Raw genomic sequence first — 14,784 nt, 5'->3', positions numbered from 1 at the left:
GGGTAACACTTGAACGCGGCAATGCGCGTCGCGATTTATTCAAACTCATCATGGCTTTCATCGACATCAGGCAAACCCTCATAAATTTGCAGATGGCTCCAGCATAAATACCACAAGTGAAGGGCTAGATCAGGGTGGTCCAAACGCGGGCCACATGTGGCCCGCCGCTCTATTATCTGTGGCCCGCGCCGCATTCGGAGAGCAATCAAAATATCGTATTTTAAATTGCTTCTCATAAAATAAATCAGAAAAATCGTTGTTGTTATATCACTACTGTGACTGAATTGACTAGTATGATGGCTAGCTGAAGCAACCAGCGAAGTTGAAGATGTGATGGGCAGTTTAAATTGTTATCTGGATTTCTATAGTTTTGGTGGGGAATATATGATAACAATATGGGCATGATAGAAAACTAAACATCAGATGTGGATTCCATTAGCCTATGTGGCAATGCCTGATAACTATGTGTTTACACAATATAAGTGCTTGTCTTGTATTGCACTGTTCACCAATTCTTGGTACTATTGTGGCCCGCGACGTATGCCAAAATAATTTCGTGGCCCGCGGAGCCCACAACCTTGGACCACCCTGGGCTATATATTACCTTCCACTGCTTGCCTATATCTCGAGTGCAAAGTTTAAGAGTCGCTGGTAGATTTGAGGTAATACAGACGCACAATATGAGTATTAAAATGAAGATTAATATGTTCTAAGTTCGGAATTCCTATAAGTGATCAAGCTATAAATCTGAATGTTTGTCTGCTCAACTGTTGATATTAACCGACTATAATTTATAGAATGTAGATTATTCACAGCACAGTATTTTGCCGTAAAGATGAAAACCGATATACCGGCGAAGACAAATGAGCGGCCACGAAGTTTTAACTGGTAGCTGATGATCTATTTTCAAATCATCCTTCTGATCAAGATTTTCCAGTATCAGTATTTTGCCGTACAGATGAAAGCCGATATAACGGCGGAGACAAATGAGCGGCCACGTGCTGAAATTTTACTATAATTTGTCACAAACTTCGAACCTGGAAATCAATGAATGGTAATCACTTTCACCTGAGACAAAGTGCCGGCCACAGTGAACTTCCACTTTGTTTTCCCCTAACAATACAATTAAAATGTTATTCTGTAATATTTTTGTTGGTCGTACTATTCGAAAAATGCGCCACATCCTTTTTTACCGAATGACTGCGCTCTGCGCCTTGAGTTCTGATAAAAATATCTAAGCAAAGCAATTGCATTATGTTAGTTCACACATGAGCAATCAAGCGAAGGCAGGCTGCGTTTCATCTACAGTCATTTCGTATACGCTCAACAGTTCATTGGTTCTGTAATGAAGTTTTGTAAAAAATACTAACGTCATAGTGGGTGCGTCGTTTCTGTTTTGAAGTTTAGGTTTACCACTGACGTAGACCTATAGTTTACCCTTTACAGGCGAATAGGAGTATTGTACAACAACTTTCTTTTTAGAATTTTTAGCGAAATGTGTGGTGCCACGTTATAATGTAAAGTCTGATCTGATTTTTTAGTTTAGTATACACAGCAAACGTTGTTATGCATTGTTGGGAATGCAAACGGTAAGATATAGATAGTTAAACTTTGCGAAAATGGAGGGAGATGGCAGAGATTATATGCGAGAACAGCGCCGTCAACAATGGGATGAAGCTGAGCGCCGTATGTCGTCATCAATTAATACAGAGACATTGAATCCAAGCGCAGCTTTGTTGGCTGATGATCAGGATGGATTTTTGGATTCCATCCATGAAAAAGAGGATCATGTTAAAAGAGCCGAATTGGCGGAATGGATAGGCGGTATACTTGGTAGGTCAAATTGTTTGATGAAATCTGGCTCTTGCTAAGATGCGTTAGAATACCAACATTGTAACCACTCCAATCTGTGATGATTTCTAGGCGAGGACTTGAATTCAAATACACTGATGGACGACCTGAATAATGGAGTAAAACTTCTGTATCTTGCCAAATCAATTCAACTTATTAAATCTTCTCATTTGAAAAATTCCGAATACATGGAGATGGTTAAGAATGTGAGAATTTTTCATTTTAGTTTATTAGTATGGTAATCACCATGAGGTTGTTTATCCATGTCTGTTCATGATAATACAAAGAAAATCGCAACCAGTCGCCTTTTAGCGTGCGTTTTTCCGTGTCGTCACAAAATCACCCGACTGCCCTAAGCACGGTCACCTTCTAAAGTGAAGAAGATCTATCTGTTGGTCAAATTACTGGAGACGACTGTATAAAACTAAATGCCGATTGACGAGACTTGCAGCAGGTCAAGTTTAGGACGTAATAATTTACGCGGACAAATATGATCAGTAATTTCGTGTACACATGGGTGCTGACGTTTTTTAATTTGAGAGGATATTTGAATTTCACTGACAATTTCTTTTTAGCCATTCCATAAGCTTTTATTTGAAAAAGACAAATGAATAAATTATGGTTACGTCATATCCAACGAAGCGGGGCCAACTAGCCGCTAGATGATATGTTAAGTAATCATCACAAATAATATGATCTAACACCCGATATGCGAACCATCTCGTTAAAGAGGATGCTATCAAGTAACTGAGCAAAATCCAAAAATAGTTTTTTTGCTTAACTACCACACTACTCTTTTACACTATATGATGATTCAAAACAGCATGACATCACGGTTGAAATATTAGGCGTTAACTTAAATATCGCGGAAATGAAAACTCAGAGATGTCTGGTTGTATGGCAAAAGTGGTATATTTCAGCGAATATTTGAATTTAGGACGTCAACCGGCTAGTAGAATGTATTATGGGCGTATTTAGAAAAGTAAAATTTGATTATGAAGGCAGTCGTGGGTGGTGTTGGTGAATCGTTTTCTTGGAGTTTGAGCCTTTATATTGGAAACCTTTCACTAGTTATGACAATCGTTGAATAAAACCCGGTATTTATGTACCACTTCTAATGTATATTCTTTCAATGTATAGTCGCGAGTATTCGTCCGAAAAGCGCGGTGTTATAAAGCTTGAATATATTGGGGTCCAGTGTTTGGTTACTATGCATCATTTCACCCAGGATTAAAAAACTTGACCAGTAAATTCATATTAATGAAAAACTGCAGATCTAAGACCCTATTTGTGCCTCGTGTCCGAATTACCCCACTAAAATTCTGACGTATTGTTCTTGATCTAGAAATGTTTGTCCCTTAGATAAATTCATTTATTGTTAAAAATGGCGCACAACATAGCATATGGTCGTCTGATTATTGCAAAATTGGTTTTTAGTATAATATGATAATCACTGCCTGACTTCAAGCATTTTTTCTGTCTGTACTACCGTAGGCCATTTAAAAAACGTCACTGGCTTGTACTCATTCATTTATCTCCATTATCCCAATGTTGACAAGGGTATTTTTAATAATCGAAGTGAAACTGCAACAAAAATTTAAATCGTAAGTGAGCCTGTTGTAACTAACTCATCCGTAAGATTTTATTTCGGCGCCTAAAATTGAACATCGAGAACGGCCCAAATAAAATTCTTCCGCGGGTCTATCCATCTTCGTATAAGGAACCGTTTTGATTTTATGTAACGGGACCACTTTATTGTGTTCGTGATTTATCCTTTTAGCAAGCTTTTTTTTTTATCATAAATATACCTATATTTGGCAGTTACAACCAGATGAGATCCCTTTCACGGACCGTCAACCACATAAACGAGCGTCTGTTATAGCAAAGCAACGTTCAAATATCGCAAAATTTTTGGAGTGGTGTAGACATTCAGGAGTACCACCAATCACACTTTTTGAGACGGAAGATTTAGGTATTTGTTTTATTATTTATGTCATTTTAAAGCATACTAATGGTATAAAAATACTCGTTTTGATATAAAATACAATTGTTCGTAAAGTAGATGGACGATAGTCTTACTTTATTCAAATCGTAATCAAATATATCGAAGAATTATGATCTTTTAACGAATTCGCTAAGCAGCTGTGTTTGATGTGATCTGTATTTCATTGAGAACTGCGGAGTTGGAGTTTTTCGATTACGTTACGTGTAGTGCAGTAGGGGACGCAGTAGCGTTTTGAATCTTCATGGTCAGAAATCGGAATCATAATAAATATCAGCTTTCCGGGTCGAGAATCTATTACCCGATGCTGCATCTATCATTCCAGCCACTTGTTGTCTTTTTGCTTTTGATTATCTGTCTATTTACGCTCGAATCGTTCTGTTCCTCTGCACTTATACTTCCTGACACCGTTGAAAATTTATAATTTTTCACGTTTATATGAAACTAGTATCATTTCTGCGTATTTCTTTTCACATAAATCATTATTTATTATTTTTTTCAGTTCACGATAAGAATCATCGTCAAGTGACAACTTGTTTACTTTATGTGGCCAGGATTGCGTCAAAGTGAGTATAAAATTTTCATTTTCGGAATTTAATTTTTTTTCATCGAGCATTGAGATGGCCAATTTGACATTTGTCTTTGTGATTTGCTACCCACCCCTACCCCAGGATAGTGGGTAGCGGAGTGGTAGCCAGAAAAGGGTTATAAGACAGTATCAAATGGTATTTTAAACACCAGTATTAGGTGAAAGCGAATAGCCATGGGGGACAGGTGTCTTAAAATATGTGGTCTCACATTTGTCTCACCCGTTCCAATTCTCCGGCACTTGCCTTGACGAAGTATTATATCTACCCTTACCAAGAACATGGCATGAATCCCAGATGATTTCGTAAAAAACACGTTAAGATATTATTTCTTATCGGGTGTAGGAGGATTCGGATATTGATAACGATAACTTATCAATATAGGATTAACTATCTTATAAGAGATAGTGACGGTAATTTTGGAAAATGTTGTGTTGACGATCGATAATTCTTTCCGAGAATTCATAGCAATGATCCAGCAAGCGTAACTTTGAACAAAATACTTACATTACACTTTTTTATAGAGCTTCGTTAATTAATTTATGGCTAGATAATCTGATTTGAGCCAATGCAAATGAGTTCCTGAAGTTATGGTTACTTTTAAAAATAAATTTATGCGTACGAAATGCTTTAATACGAAGTATATATAAAGACCAAATATTAAATAATTAACTCGTCATGTGTATGATCAAAATAACCTCAGTTATATTTATCATATTATGTTCCCTTCAAATCAGGAGTGTGCAACAGGCGGCCCACAAGCTACATACAACTCGGCCCGCCAAGTCATTTAGTATGGCCCTCATCAACCGTCAGATTTTCCCCATCAAGCATAAAAATCCTGATCCGAGAGTTCGTGTTAACAGCTGATATAAAATAAAATTATGCAAAAACTCGAAATTTCAATCGTCGCACTAAAATGTGAAATAACGAATATTCTGCATTGTGGAAATTTTTGTAATTCGTTGTGTACATGGTAAATCTAAGTTTGTTGTGTGGCTCAGCTGAATGTCTGAAATTGGTGATATGGCTCACCAACAAAAAAAAGTGTTGCACATCCCTGCTTTTAATCATGTCGAATGTCCTTTCTTGTAATACTTCTTTCCAATTGAGAAAATTACAATGTAAAATCATACATGACGATGGAAACATATAGAACTGATACAAATAATCATGTTTCTGATTCAGATACGGGATTGAACCACCATCAAGCGTTAAAGAGGAAATGGAGAAAGAGTGAGTAGATCACCTAATTAAAAATGCTTGCATATAGTTCCTCGATTAAGGGGTCTTGTTTTTAATATAATACATCTTCTCCGTTGGTTGACAGTTTCATTTGAAATAACTTTCTTTAACTATTATTCCTATTGAAAACATTTGGTATTAATTAGTAGATGTCACAAAATCTTATAAAATAATATTCGCATTCGACAATGGCTAGCCTCAATGATAAGTTCAGGAGGAAAACTTTAGCGCCAGATGCTGTCTTTCATGTTCGACCTAACAATTATATTTCGTTTTTAAAAAGTATGTCAATTGCAGATAGACTCGAATGTCGAAAGCGCATATGTTTTGCGTGGCTTACGACTCTAAAAAAACATAAAATAGTAAAATTTCCGAGGATATATGGTTTTGCCGCAAATCTATTTGTTTCGTGGGTTATCCAAACTTCATGTACAAGCAGATAGTACGGCACAGAAAGCAGAGAATATGGAATAGCCTTCTGCGCTATCGTTAAAAAGTACAGTCCATTTAGACTTTAGTTTAGAGAGTGGTGGGGACTCGGATATAAAACTACTTATATCTTCAAAGAATATGCAGAATTATTTTCTAAGATTACCTCATTTCACTTAGGCAATAATATAATAATATGCATAACTGAGAATAGAAAATAGCCTACTGTGACTCATTATCCGGGATACAATATGAATCTAGTATAGTATTACATTTTGTGGAGCAGTGGAAATGTTCCACTCAGGATATTGTCACATCACAATATAGTTTTTTTAATATTCAACGACATTGAACTGATTTGACTTGTATTGATTTGGAATTTGAAATTATTTTGCTAATACCAAAAGCAATTTATCCGTTAAAAACAAATCTTTATATGACTAGTTACATATTTGTTTTCTCATTGTAAGTTTAATATTTAAATTACCGCTTTGTGTCGTTGGAGCTTTCACTCAACTGTTTAACTATCACTCTATAACAATGCAATTTTTATCGGTTGTAAAAACTTTTGATAACGACTACGCTATCACACTGATACGAGAAAACCTCGTGCTGGGGAAGGGGGGAAAATCCTATCGCCAACCCTCGCGCGATAACCCGGAACTATAGTTAAATAATCACACGGGAGAAAAAAGCAATGTCCCAGATTCATTTAAAACTAAACCCTGCTGCAGCTGTTATTCACTGTAAAAATTGCGTACATGTTCTAAGGATTATTTCCAAGAACTATTTGATTCAGTAACTAGAAATTTGTTAAATCAAAATGCCTGGACTTATATATTTTCTCAGAGCGAGGTTACATGCAAAGAATACAAGTTTGATGCACAAATCTCCATCTTCGGATAAGAAGCATTTGATTCGTCAAAATAAGGTAAATATATTACGCGCATTCGACTTCCTAATTATTACTCTGGATTATGTATACATATATCATGAATATATGTCCGATGTACATAACAAGTAGGTTTATTTTTTGTACGATAAAAAAGTACCTTCATATTTATCCCGGAACAGGGGGAAAGTCGACAAGACGACATAATCATATAGCGTACTACCGCGTCTCGTGCTAGCAAAACTTTGGCATACACTGATGTACCAATTTCAAATTGTAATAATATTGTGACAAGGTGTCCCACAACACGTCAAATTATCATCCCAATCTTCATACTATATGTCTAAACAAGTTTATACATTATTGCGTATAATTATCACTTTTGCGTGAAGTATAATAACAGCCTGTGTTCGGGGTTAGAGAAATCGAGAATAGAGAAATAATTATCAACGGCTGAGTTTGTAGCATAGATATATCATGCTTTTTGACGTGTTTTAAATAAAGACAATGTATGGCCGTTAGGGATCTATAGTTTCACCCGTTCAGAGGAGCTAATATATGATTGTATATTGTACTGACGATTATTGTCATTACTGGATTTATTATCGAGATTGCCACCTACTGTGGGAATCCAAAGTTAGATTTAGTGGCGGACAGAGTAGGTTGTGCAGAGATATAGCGTTGAAAATCTTATTTGTGCAAGAGACTTTCTGGTACCGTTTTATCGTGAACATTTATGGATAGTATGACATCCAATATTTACGACTGTTTCGGAGATTATATCGTTACACTGGTTAGTTGAAAAAATTGAATATTTCGTGTTTTTTATTTTTGAGTCGACTTATTCTTAATTTATTTTTCTCAGTCGCCGATTTACGAACATGAAGACGAAGAAGTCCTAAAATCACCCATTTCTAAGCTGCAGGAGTCTTCTTTCAACTCAGCAGGTTTGTGTGGAAGATTTATTACAAATATTTCGATTAGGTTTCTGGCGATATTTTGATAGGTTTCTGGCCGGACCAGGATTATATTTTGTGTTTCTTAGAGGATTGAGTTATATAAGTATGCTGATCGGCGGCATTGTCTAAATATATAACGTTTCATGTAGGGATGGGCAATGTAGAATAATTTACTATTCTAGAATATTCTAGAATAGTTAAATCGAATCCAGAATACCGAATCCTATTCTATTTTCATACTTATTCAAATAGTAGGAATTTCTACATTGCTGGATTTAGATGGTAAAAAATTGCAAATGTTATTACTTACTATAAATGTATTATCTATTTGGAAATGTCCTGAACATTGGACTTCATTTGATACTAAACAGGCAGTTCCCAGGACAATAAAATTTAGGAATATTACAATATTTTTTGCCTTCAATTGTTCCAAATGTATGTGATCCCTAAATACTGATATGCTAAATTAAGACACGCTTTACACACTTTAATAGTAAGCGGTTAAATACAAAATAGACATGCAACGGCGTTAAATCATTATTAATGTAAGTCTGCCGAGTATGCTACAACATGCCCGCTGAGAATTAATTAGATGCTGAACCAGCATGTGGCCACTGCAACCTATGCGCCGTTGTAAAATATTAAATTTAAGCACTATCAAATAAAATCAACTTTTTATTCTGTGAGAGCAAGACACGTAAAACCAAGTTCCCGTAAACGCGATTTCGTACTTAGTTATTAGGTAATAACATCTGAAGACGAACTCATTTTCTATGATTATCGTTACGTATCATTATCTACCCAGACTAAGCCCTACTCAAATTCATACGTCACTATCTTCGCCAGATGCGGCAACTTTTTTCAAAATTTATCGGCGACTAAAATACTACAGACACTCGATCGAACGTGCGTCTATCTTGAACGATAGAAATGTTATCATTAATCATTATCTACCCAGACTTAGCCCTACTCAAATTCAATACGTCACTATCTTCGCCAGATGCGCAACTTTTTTCAAAATTTATCGGCGACTAAAATACTACAGACACTTGATTAAACGTGCGTCTATCTTGAACGATAGAAACGGACCGAAAAATATGTAATTTTTTGAGAGTGAAATTTAAATGTGACAGATGTTTGCGTTTTGCGATATAACTTTGTATTTCGGAAAATGGTATAATAAAATTATTCGTGAATAATATTTGATCTAAATTAATGTTATAACATTTAACGCCTGGCTTTTGGCTTACGTGCATCATTATTTTGGGAAAACTCGTAGGTCGCGAAAAATCATTTAATTTAAAATGAGGCAAGGCACGTCTGTAAACAATTAAAGATTGTTGTATTCAGATTATCGGAATATCACCAGTAAGTCGGCACAAATAACGCTAGCTAGATAGCGCAAAGAAAGAAAACGCAAAAATGGTGCAATAACGAGTCCTCGCTGTGAGGTTATATTACCGACTTCTCGTCCTGAATATGCCGATTGAAATTACAGTGTTTGATGTTTACCGATTTACGGGTTATTTGCGAGCAGACGCAAGTTTAATTAAACGAGAGAGATTTCCACGCGAGAAAAACGCTCGTCTATAATTGATAAATTAGAAACCCGAAATAAAAAAAATGACGCTTGGCGCCGGAGAGGCGGAAACCGAATCCTGTTATCGGATCCCGTTGGATTCGAATACTTTGGGATTCGAATCCTCCGGATTCGGTATTCTATATTGCCCATCCCTAGTTTCATGATATTCGTTTTATTTTACAGGAAAGTATGACACAACTTCCACACCGTTTTCAACAAGTGAACAAACAAGTTTAAAATATATGAAAGATCAAATGGAACCTATACCACCAATGGAGTTGGATTTTAACGTAAGTTTATGGTCGCAATCTGTACATAATTAGATTTACAGTCGAACTATTACGCCAGAAATATACTCAGGGGTAGTCGTTATCTGATACTGTTACACTGGTCATTGGCAAAAATTTTGTACTAAAACATACATAATACATGCATGACAACTTTTACTATTGTTCCTAATAAAGTACATAACTGACATGAGGTAAACAACATGTTTTAATTGTATGTCTCTTTCCAGTTGCGCTTGCACATACAGTTAATAAGAATGCTAAAAACCAAGTTGTACTACTAGTAAAGCATATACCCTTCCGTAATAATAATACGAATTCTTGGGCCATATTTGATAGAATATTATATAACTTTGGCATTTGATCCATTTTAGAGAGAAGAATCGGACGTAGTTGTGCTAGATACCTATCCACCACAGGAAAGACAATCCATGATACACTTCGAAACCAAACCACAGATTGAAGATGTTGAAATAAAAGAGGTCAGTATAGAGCTACCTAAAATACTGGCAACTATTTTTATTTGTAAAACACTTATCAGTAACAATGCCAGATAATATCGTAGCAAGAGTTAATTTTGGTAGTTGGATATTTTTTCATACCTACGAATATTGAGTCATAATTTTGAGAAATACTTCACTTATGCTGTGAAGTAATACAACTGAATTTAGTCCATTGCTAAAATATACTAGCCATGAGATGTATTTATTCGATTATAACCAACATGCTATTTTTCAGATGCAAGACATGGTGATTATCGAACAGCTTTCATTTCGTCCAATAGATGTGCCCGTAGATCATGATATGTCGGAATTTGTTAGGGGTTCAAAGTCAGAGAGTATGAACCTGCACCCCGACATGAATGGTAAGCGTTTTATCAGTGTTAAAGCATTAAAATTTACGTTTAAATCATCAAAAAATCGTTTCACAACGTATTTTTGACGGTATATCAGAATAAGCAGTTGGATTGTCGCGTCCGGAATAATGTTGAGATTAGCAGAAAAGTTTTCTTCTGTATATTGTATATAACGTCTATTCATATTCATTCACAAACATAGATAGTAACATTTCACGTGGCCATGTAATTAATTGTTTGGCTATTTTAGCTGGCTCAAATATTCATTTTCGGGTTCATAACAAGCCTAGTCTCAAAAACGAGTGAGCTTACAGTTCTTTGATATAGTGAATAAATCAAATATGATATATTTCCATATTCTGATGTTTTTTATTTTTATTCTTCGTAGAAAACACAGAAAGTGCAATGAGCGATTCTAGCTTTGAAACTACAAGTTCAAGTGAAAACGAATATTACACTGCTCATGACGTTGCATCCAATGATGACATCACTGATCTCATGTATCATACTGCTTTTGTTGATGACGTAAGCGACAGTGAAGATGCTATTGACGAACCAAAATTAGCTGGAGAAATCAGCGGAAACGGGGCAATCGATATCATTGGCGTAACTGTGACGTCATCCGATGATATGAATGACGTAAATGAAATGGAAGTGACGTCACCGTTTAGTCTTTTTCGGGTGCCAGCGGACATTGTCGTACAACGTGAAGAAGATGAAAGTAGTGAAGAATCAACAACCGACGTTGAATCTTACACTTCAGAAGAAGAGGACAGACATGACGTCACTTATACAGATGTTGCCGTGGGAACAGATGACATCATTGAAATGAAGGAATTTCAAAGCGAAATAATGATAAACTTTCCTCCCTATTTTGAAATCACCAACCGAGCGCAAACTAAGAAGATAGAACCAGATACCGAATACATAGTGGCTCCTGTAAGAAACGAACCCATATATGCCGTCTCTACAAAATCGAGTTCCAGAAACAACTCTGCCGTAAATACGAATTCTTCATATCGTAACGACGCCTACGAATCAGAACAAGAGTCCCTATCCAGACCGTCTCGCGATTATCACAGTGCTGCAACGAGACATTACACACCTTCCCCTAGTACTACACCATCCCCGTTACCAAGAAGCATTTCGAATGCATCACAGAGAAGCAAAGGAACGCAAACACATGTCAGCTTGACCCAAGACATTGTTCGCATTATAAACGAAATGGAAGACATTCCAAGGCTTAGAACGGCTTCGTCATCTGCTTCGTCTGGGCCTATAAATTCAGCTGGTCATCCTGAAAATACAATCGTAGTCAGGGCACAGTATCAACAACACGCTTTGCCAACCGCCGATAGAGACGTGGCTGTTATCCAAACCAATGACCACGAGAGTGTTAGGCCGCCACGGGTCGGCAGTGTCACTGAGAGCTCAAGATACAAAAACAGAGACGTAGAAGCAGCGACTCCTACAAGAGAAGTGCGAAGAAGTCTCATGCGAAGAGCTAGCAGCGCAATTAGCGAGCAGTTTGAAAAAGCTGTCGTGGTTGCAAAAAAGTACAAAAAACAAATCGCAATAATTGCAGTACTGCTGATTTTGACAGCCGGAGCTTTAGCTGCTATGATAGTCATATTTCCAATGACATGATGTGGTTATAGAACACCCTTAACACAAAGGTATATACAGTAGCTAACAGCACTGTTTGCTACACGACAGAGATGTCTTCTTAACCTCAACGGAATCTGCGTTGGCTAGCAGTCACAGAAGAAACGATCATATTCAGTATCGATGTCGTCCGTCGCTACAGGATATGAAACGATGACGAAAATTTCCGGATCAGCATTGACCATGACCCTACATCATAACTGCACATAGTACCTACTAACAAATTCTTTTGTATCTATTTTTCTGCATAAGCCATAACAGTAACGATAATAAATAAAATACATTTTCTAATGTTTTATGATTGATCGTCGCTTAAATTGAAGTTTTATTAATCATTCACTGATTTTTACTAATCCGATCATATTTTTTGTGTTTGTTCGTTCTAAAAACAGGTTCCGAAATATTCTGTTTACTTTGTAATAAAATTGATTTACACAACATTTGTGATTTAGAAGTCATAACTTGAAACAGAATAAGCAATCTTACTATCTGTGATTGGATTTAGGCTTTAGAATACCAAAACAGAAATGTGCTTTACATGCATCCGTCCGATATAAAACGCAAGAGATCGATGCTCAAATGTATAGTCACGAATGTCAAAACGAATTAGTACGGGTATGCAATTTGTAACAGTAGACTACCGCCACAAGGTGCGCAATTTTTTTCAATTTTGATGATGTCATCGCACACAAAATAAAACCCACAGAAATTTTTGAAATAAATACAAGTAATAGCCTCTTAGCGAAAATATATAGTCTTTCACCATTGAAGATTTGAAAGCAATTTGTCCAGTAGGTAATGAGAGAAGCGATTGTTTCATAACAAGAAAACACTTACAAGGAAAGAAACAACAACAACGTAATAACATATGTACGATCCATATGTACCTTCGTGTCTAACAATGTGCTGATAGTAGATGTGCTGTGAGGTCGTTTGACAAAGTAAATATTCGAAGGCGTTGTAGAACTTGTATTATTCACAGTACGATAATGCTCTCATGTTACGGATAGTAGGTAGCGAAGTTTTGATTGTACAAAATTTAACAAGAATTCTCTCATTATCACTAATTGCTAGATATATTCACGCAACAGATCGTTTCTCGATGCGTAAAAATTCGATTGCTTGATATCACCCCCTACGAGAGATAGAAGCCATTCTCCTTTTTCATGTACTTCAAACATTACCAAGACCAAATAGATCACGCCCCCACTAATGTTCATAAAATGCCTCGTTTAAACAATAGACAACCCCCTCAAACAATTCATTAATTACACTGTGAATTTTTTCGCCAATATGACTTCAATATCATAGTAATTTCAACGACTTGAAACACAAACAAACTCAGTGTACTTTTATAATATTATGAACAGTTTGATGAATTTTTCATAAGGATTTATAGCGTAGAGTTAGACACTAAAGATTTTATATTTCTGAACAAGGATACACACTGTATTTTTTTAATATCAGCATAGATCATAAAATGAAAGGCGAGCAAACATCACAATCAATTATATATATATATGCAGAACATCCAAGTCCAACGAAAACCAAAACTTACAGCAGTGCATTTCTTATTAATACGAATTTGTTGAGTCGATAACCAACGTAGACGATATTAAATTTTCACTAACCTTGAAATAGAGAACACCCCGTTAGCAGATAAGTACTTGAAGTTGGTTATTTGATGAGCGCACGCTTTTGCCTTTTCTCTGTAACGAGAGGAATTGTTTTGCATCTTTTGTACGAAGCCCTCGCCACCAATGCAAAAATATGAGATTTTAGAAAAACACTCCCGCCAAGTTTTGAAATAAAAAATCAGTAATAAACCAGTTCGGGTTCGGGTTAGGAATGATTTGAATTTCCAGCGCAATCTGCATTCCTAGAGCCCCCTCTAGGAACTCTAGCTTGATAATTACTAATTGTTTTATTTTGAGTGGCGGCGGGGTGGTTTTTGGCGGGGGCTATGTACAAAAGATCCATTGTTTTATCATTTTAAAGCTATAAAATACGCAAAATCGCTTAATGAAGATTTAGTTCAGCATTTACTGTAATGTAAAAGCTCATTCTCGGTAGATTTATGAAGCATGTAATTACGATTTCAGTTTGCATTGGCCTCTGCACAAACGTTTTCTTGCACATGTTGTCACATGTAGACAGTATTCAGTCAGTATTCCAAACTGAAGTTTATATCCTGGAGTAGATGACTATGATATATGATAACATGACTCTATGTACACTGTACAGGTGCAGTATTTCGTAATCTTGAATGCCAACGCTCATATCACATATCACACCCACGTTCAACATACACTGTTTTGAGAAAGTGCATCGAGAATTCAAGTATTTAAACAAAGTAATAAATTTAATTGCACGTAAGTTTTTTGTTATCGACTGTCTACTATTAGGGTTTATGAATAGTGAATATTGAG

The 14,784-nt window shown here is 36.1% G+C and overlaps 1 protein-coding gene across 1 annotated transcript; it reads left to right on the top strand.

The window, feature by feature from the left end:
- The first annotated feature begins 1,458 nt into the window (after positions 1–1,458).
- On the top strand, positions 1,459–12,812 carry LOC120346308 (uncharacterized). The gene is made up of 11 exons (XM_039416016.2): positions 1,459–1,833; positions 1,924–2,057; positions 3,673–3,823; positions 4,356–4,419; positions 5,629–5,676; positions 6,964–7,045; positions 7,872–7,953; positions 9,731–9,837; positions 10,209–10,316; positions 10,573–10,699; positions 11,079–12,812. The coding sequence occupies exons 1-11, from the start codon at positions 1,620–1,622 to the stop codon at positions 12,335–12,337; spliced, it is 2,376 nt and encodes a 791-aa protein (XP_039271950.2). The 5' UTR covers positions 1,459–1,619; the 3' UTR covers positions 12,338–12,812.
- The last annotated feature ends 1,972 nt before the right edge of the window (positions 12,813–14,784 follow it).

Source organism: Styela clava, chromosome 8, assembly GCF_964204865.1.
Source record: "Styela clava chromosome 8, kaStyClav1.hap1.2, whole genome shotgun sequence".
Taxonomy (NCBI): domain Eukaryota; kingdom Metazoa; phylum Chordata; class Ascidiacea; order Stolidobranchia; family Styelidae; genus Styela; species Styela clava.
The sequence above is the reverse complement of the archived record's forward strand: the minus strand, read 5'-3'. Positions and strand labels throughout refer to the sequence as shown.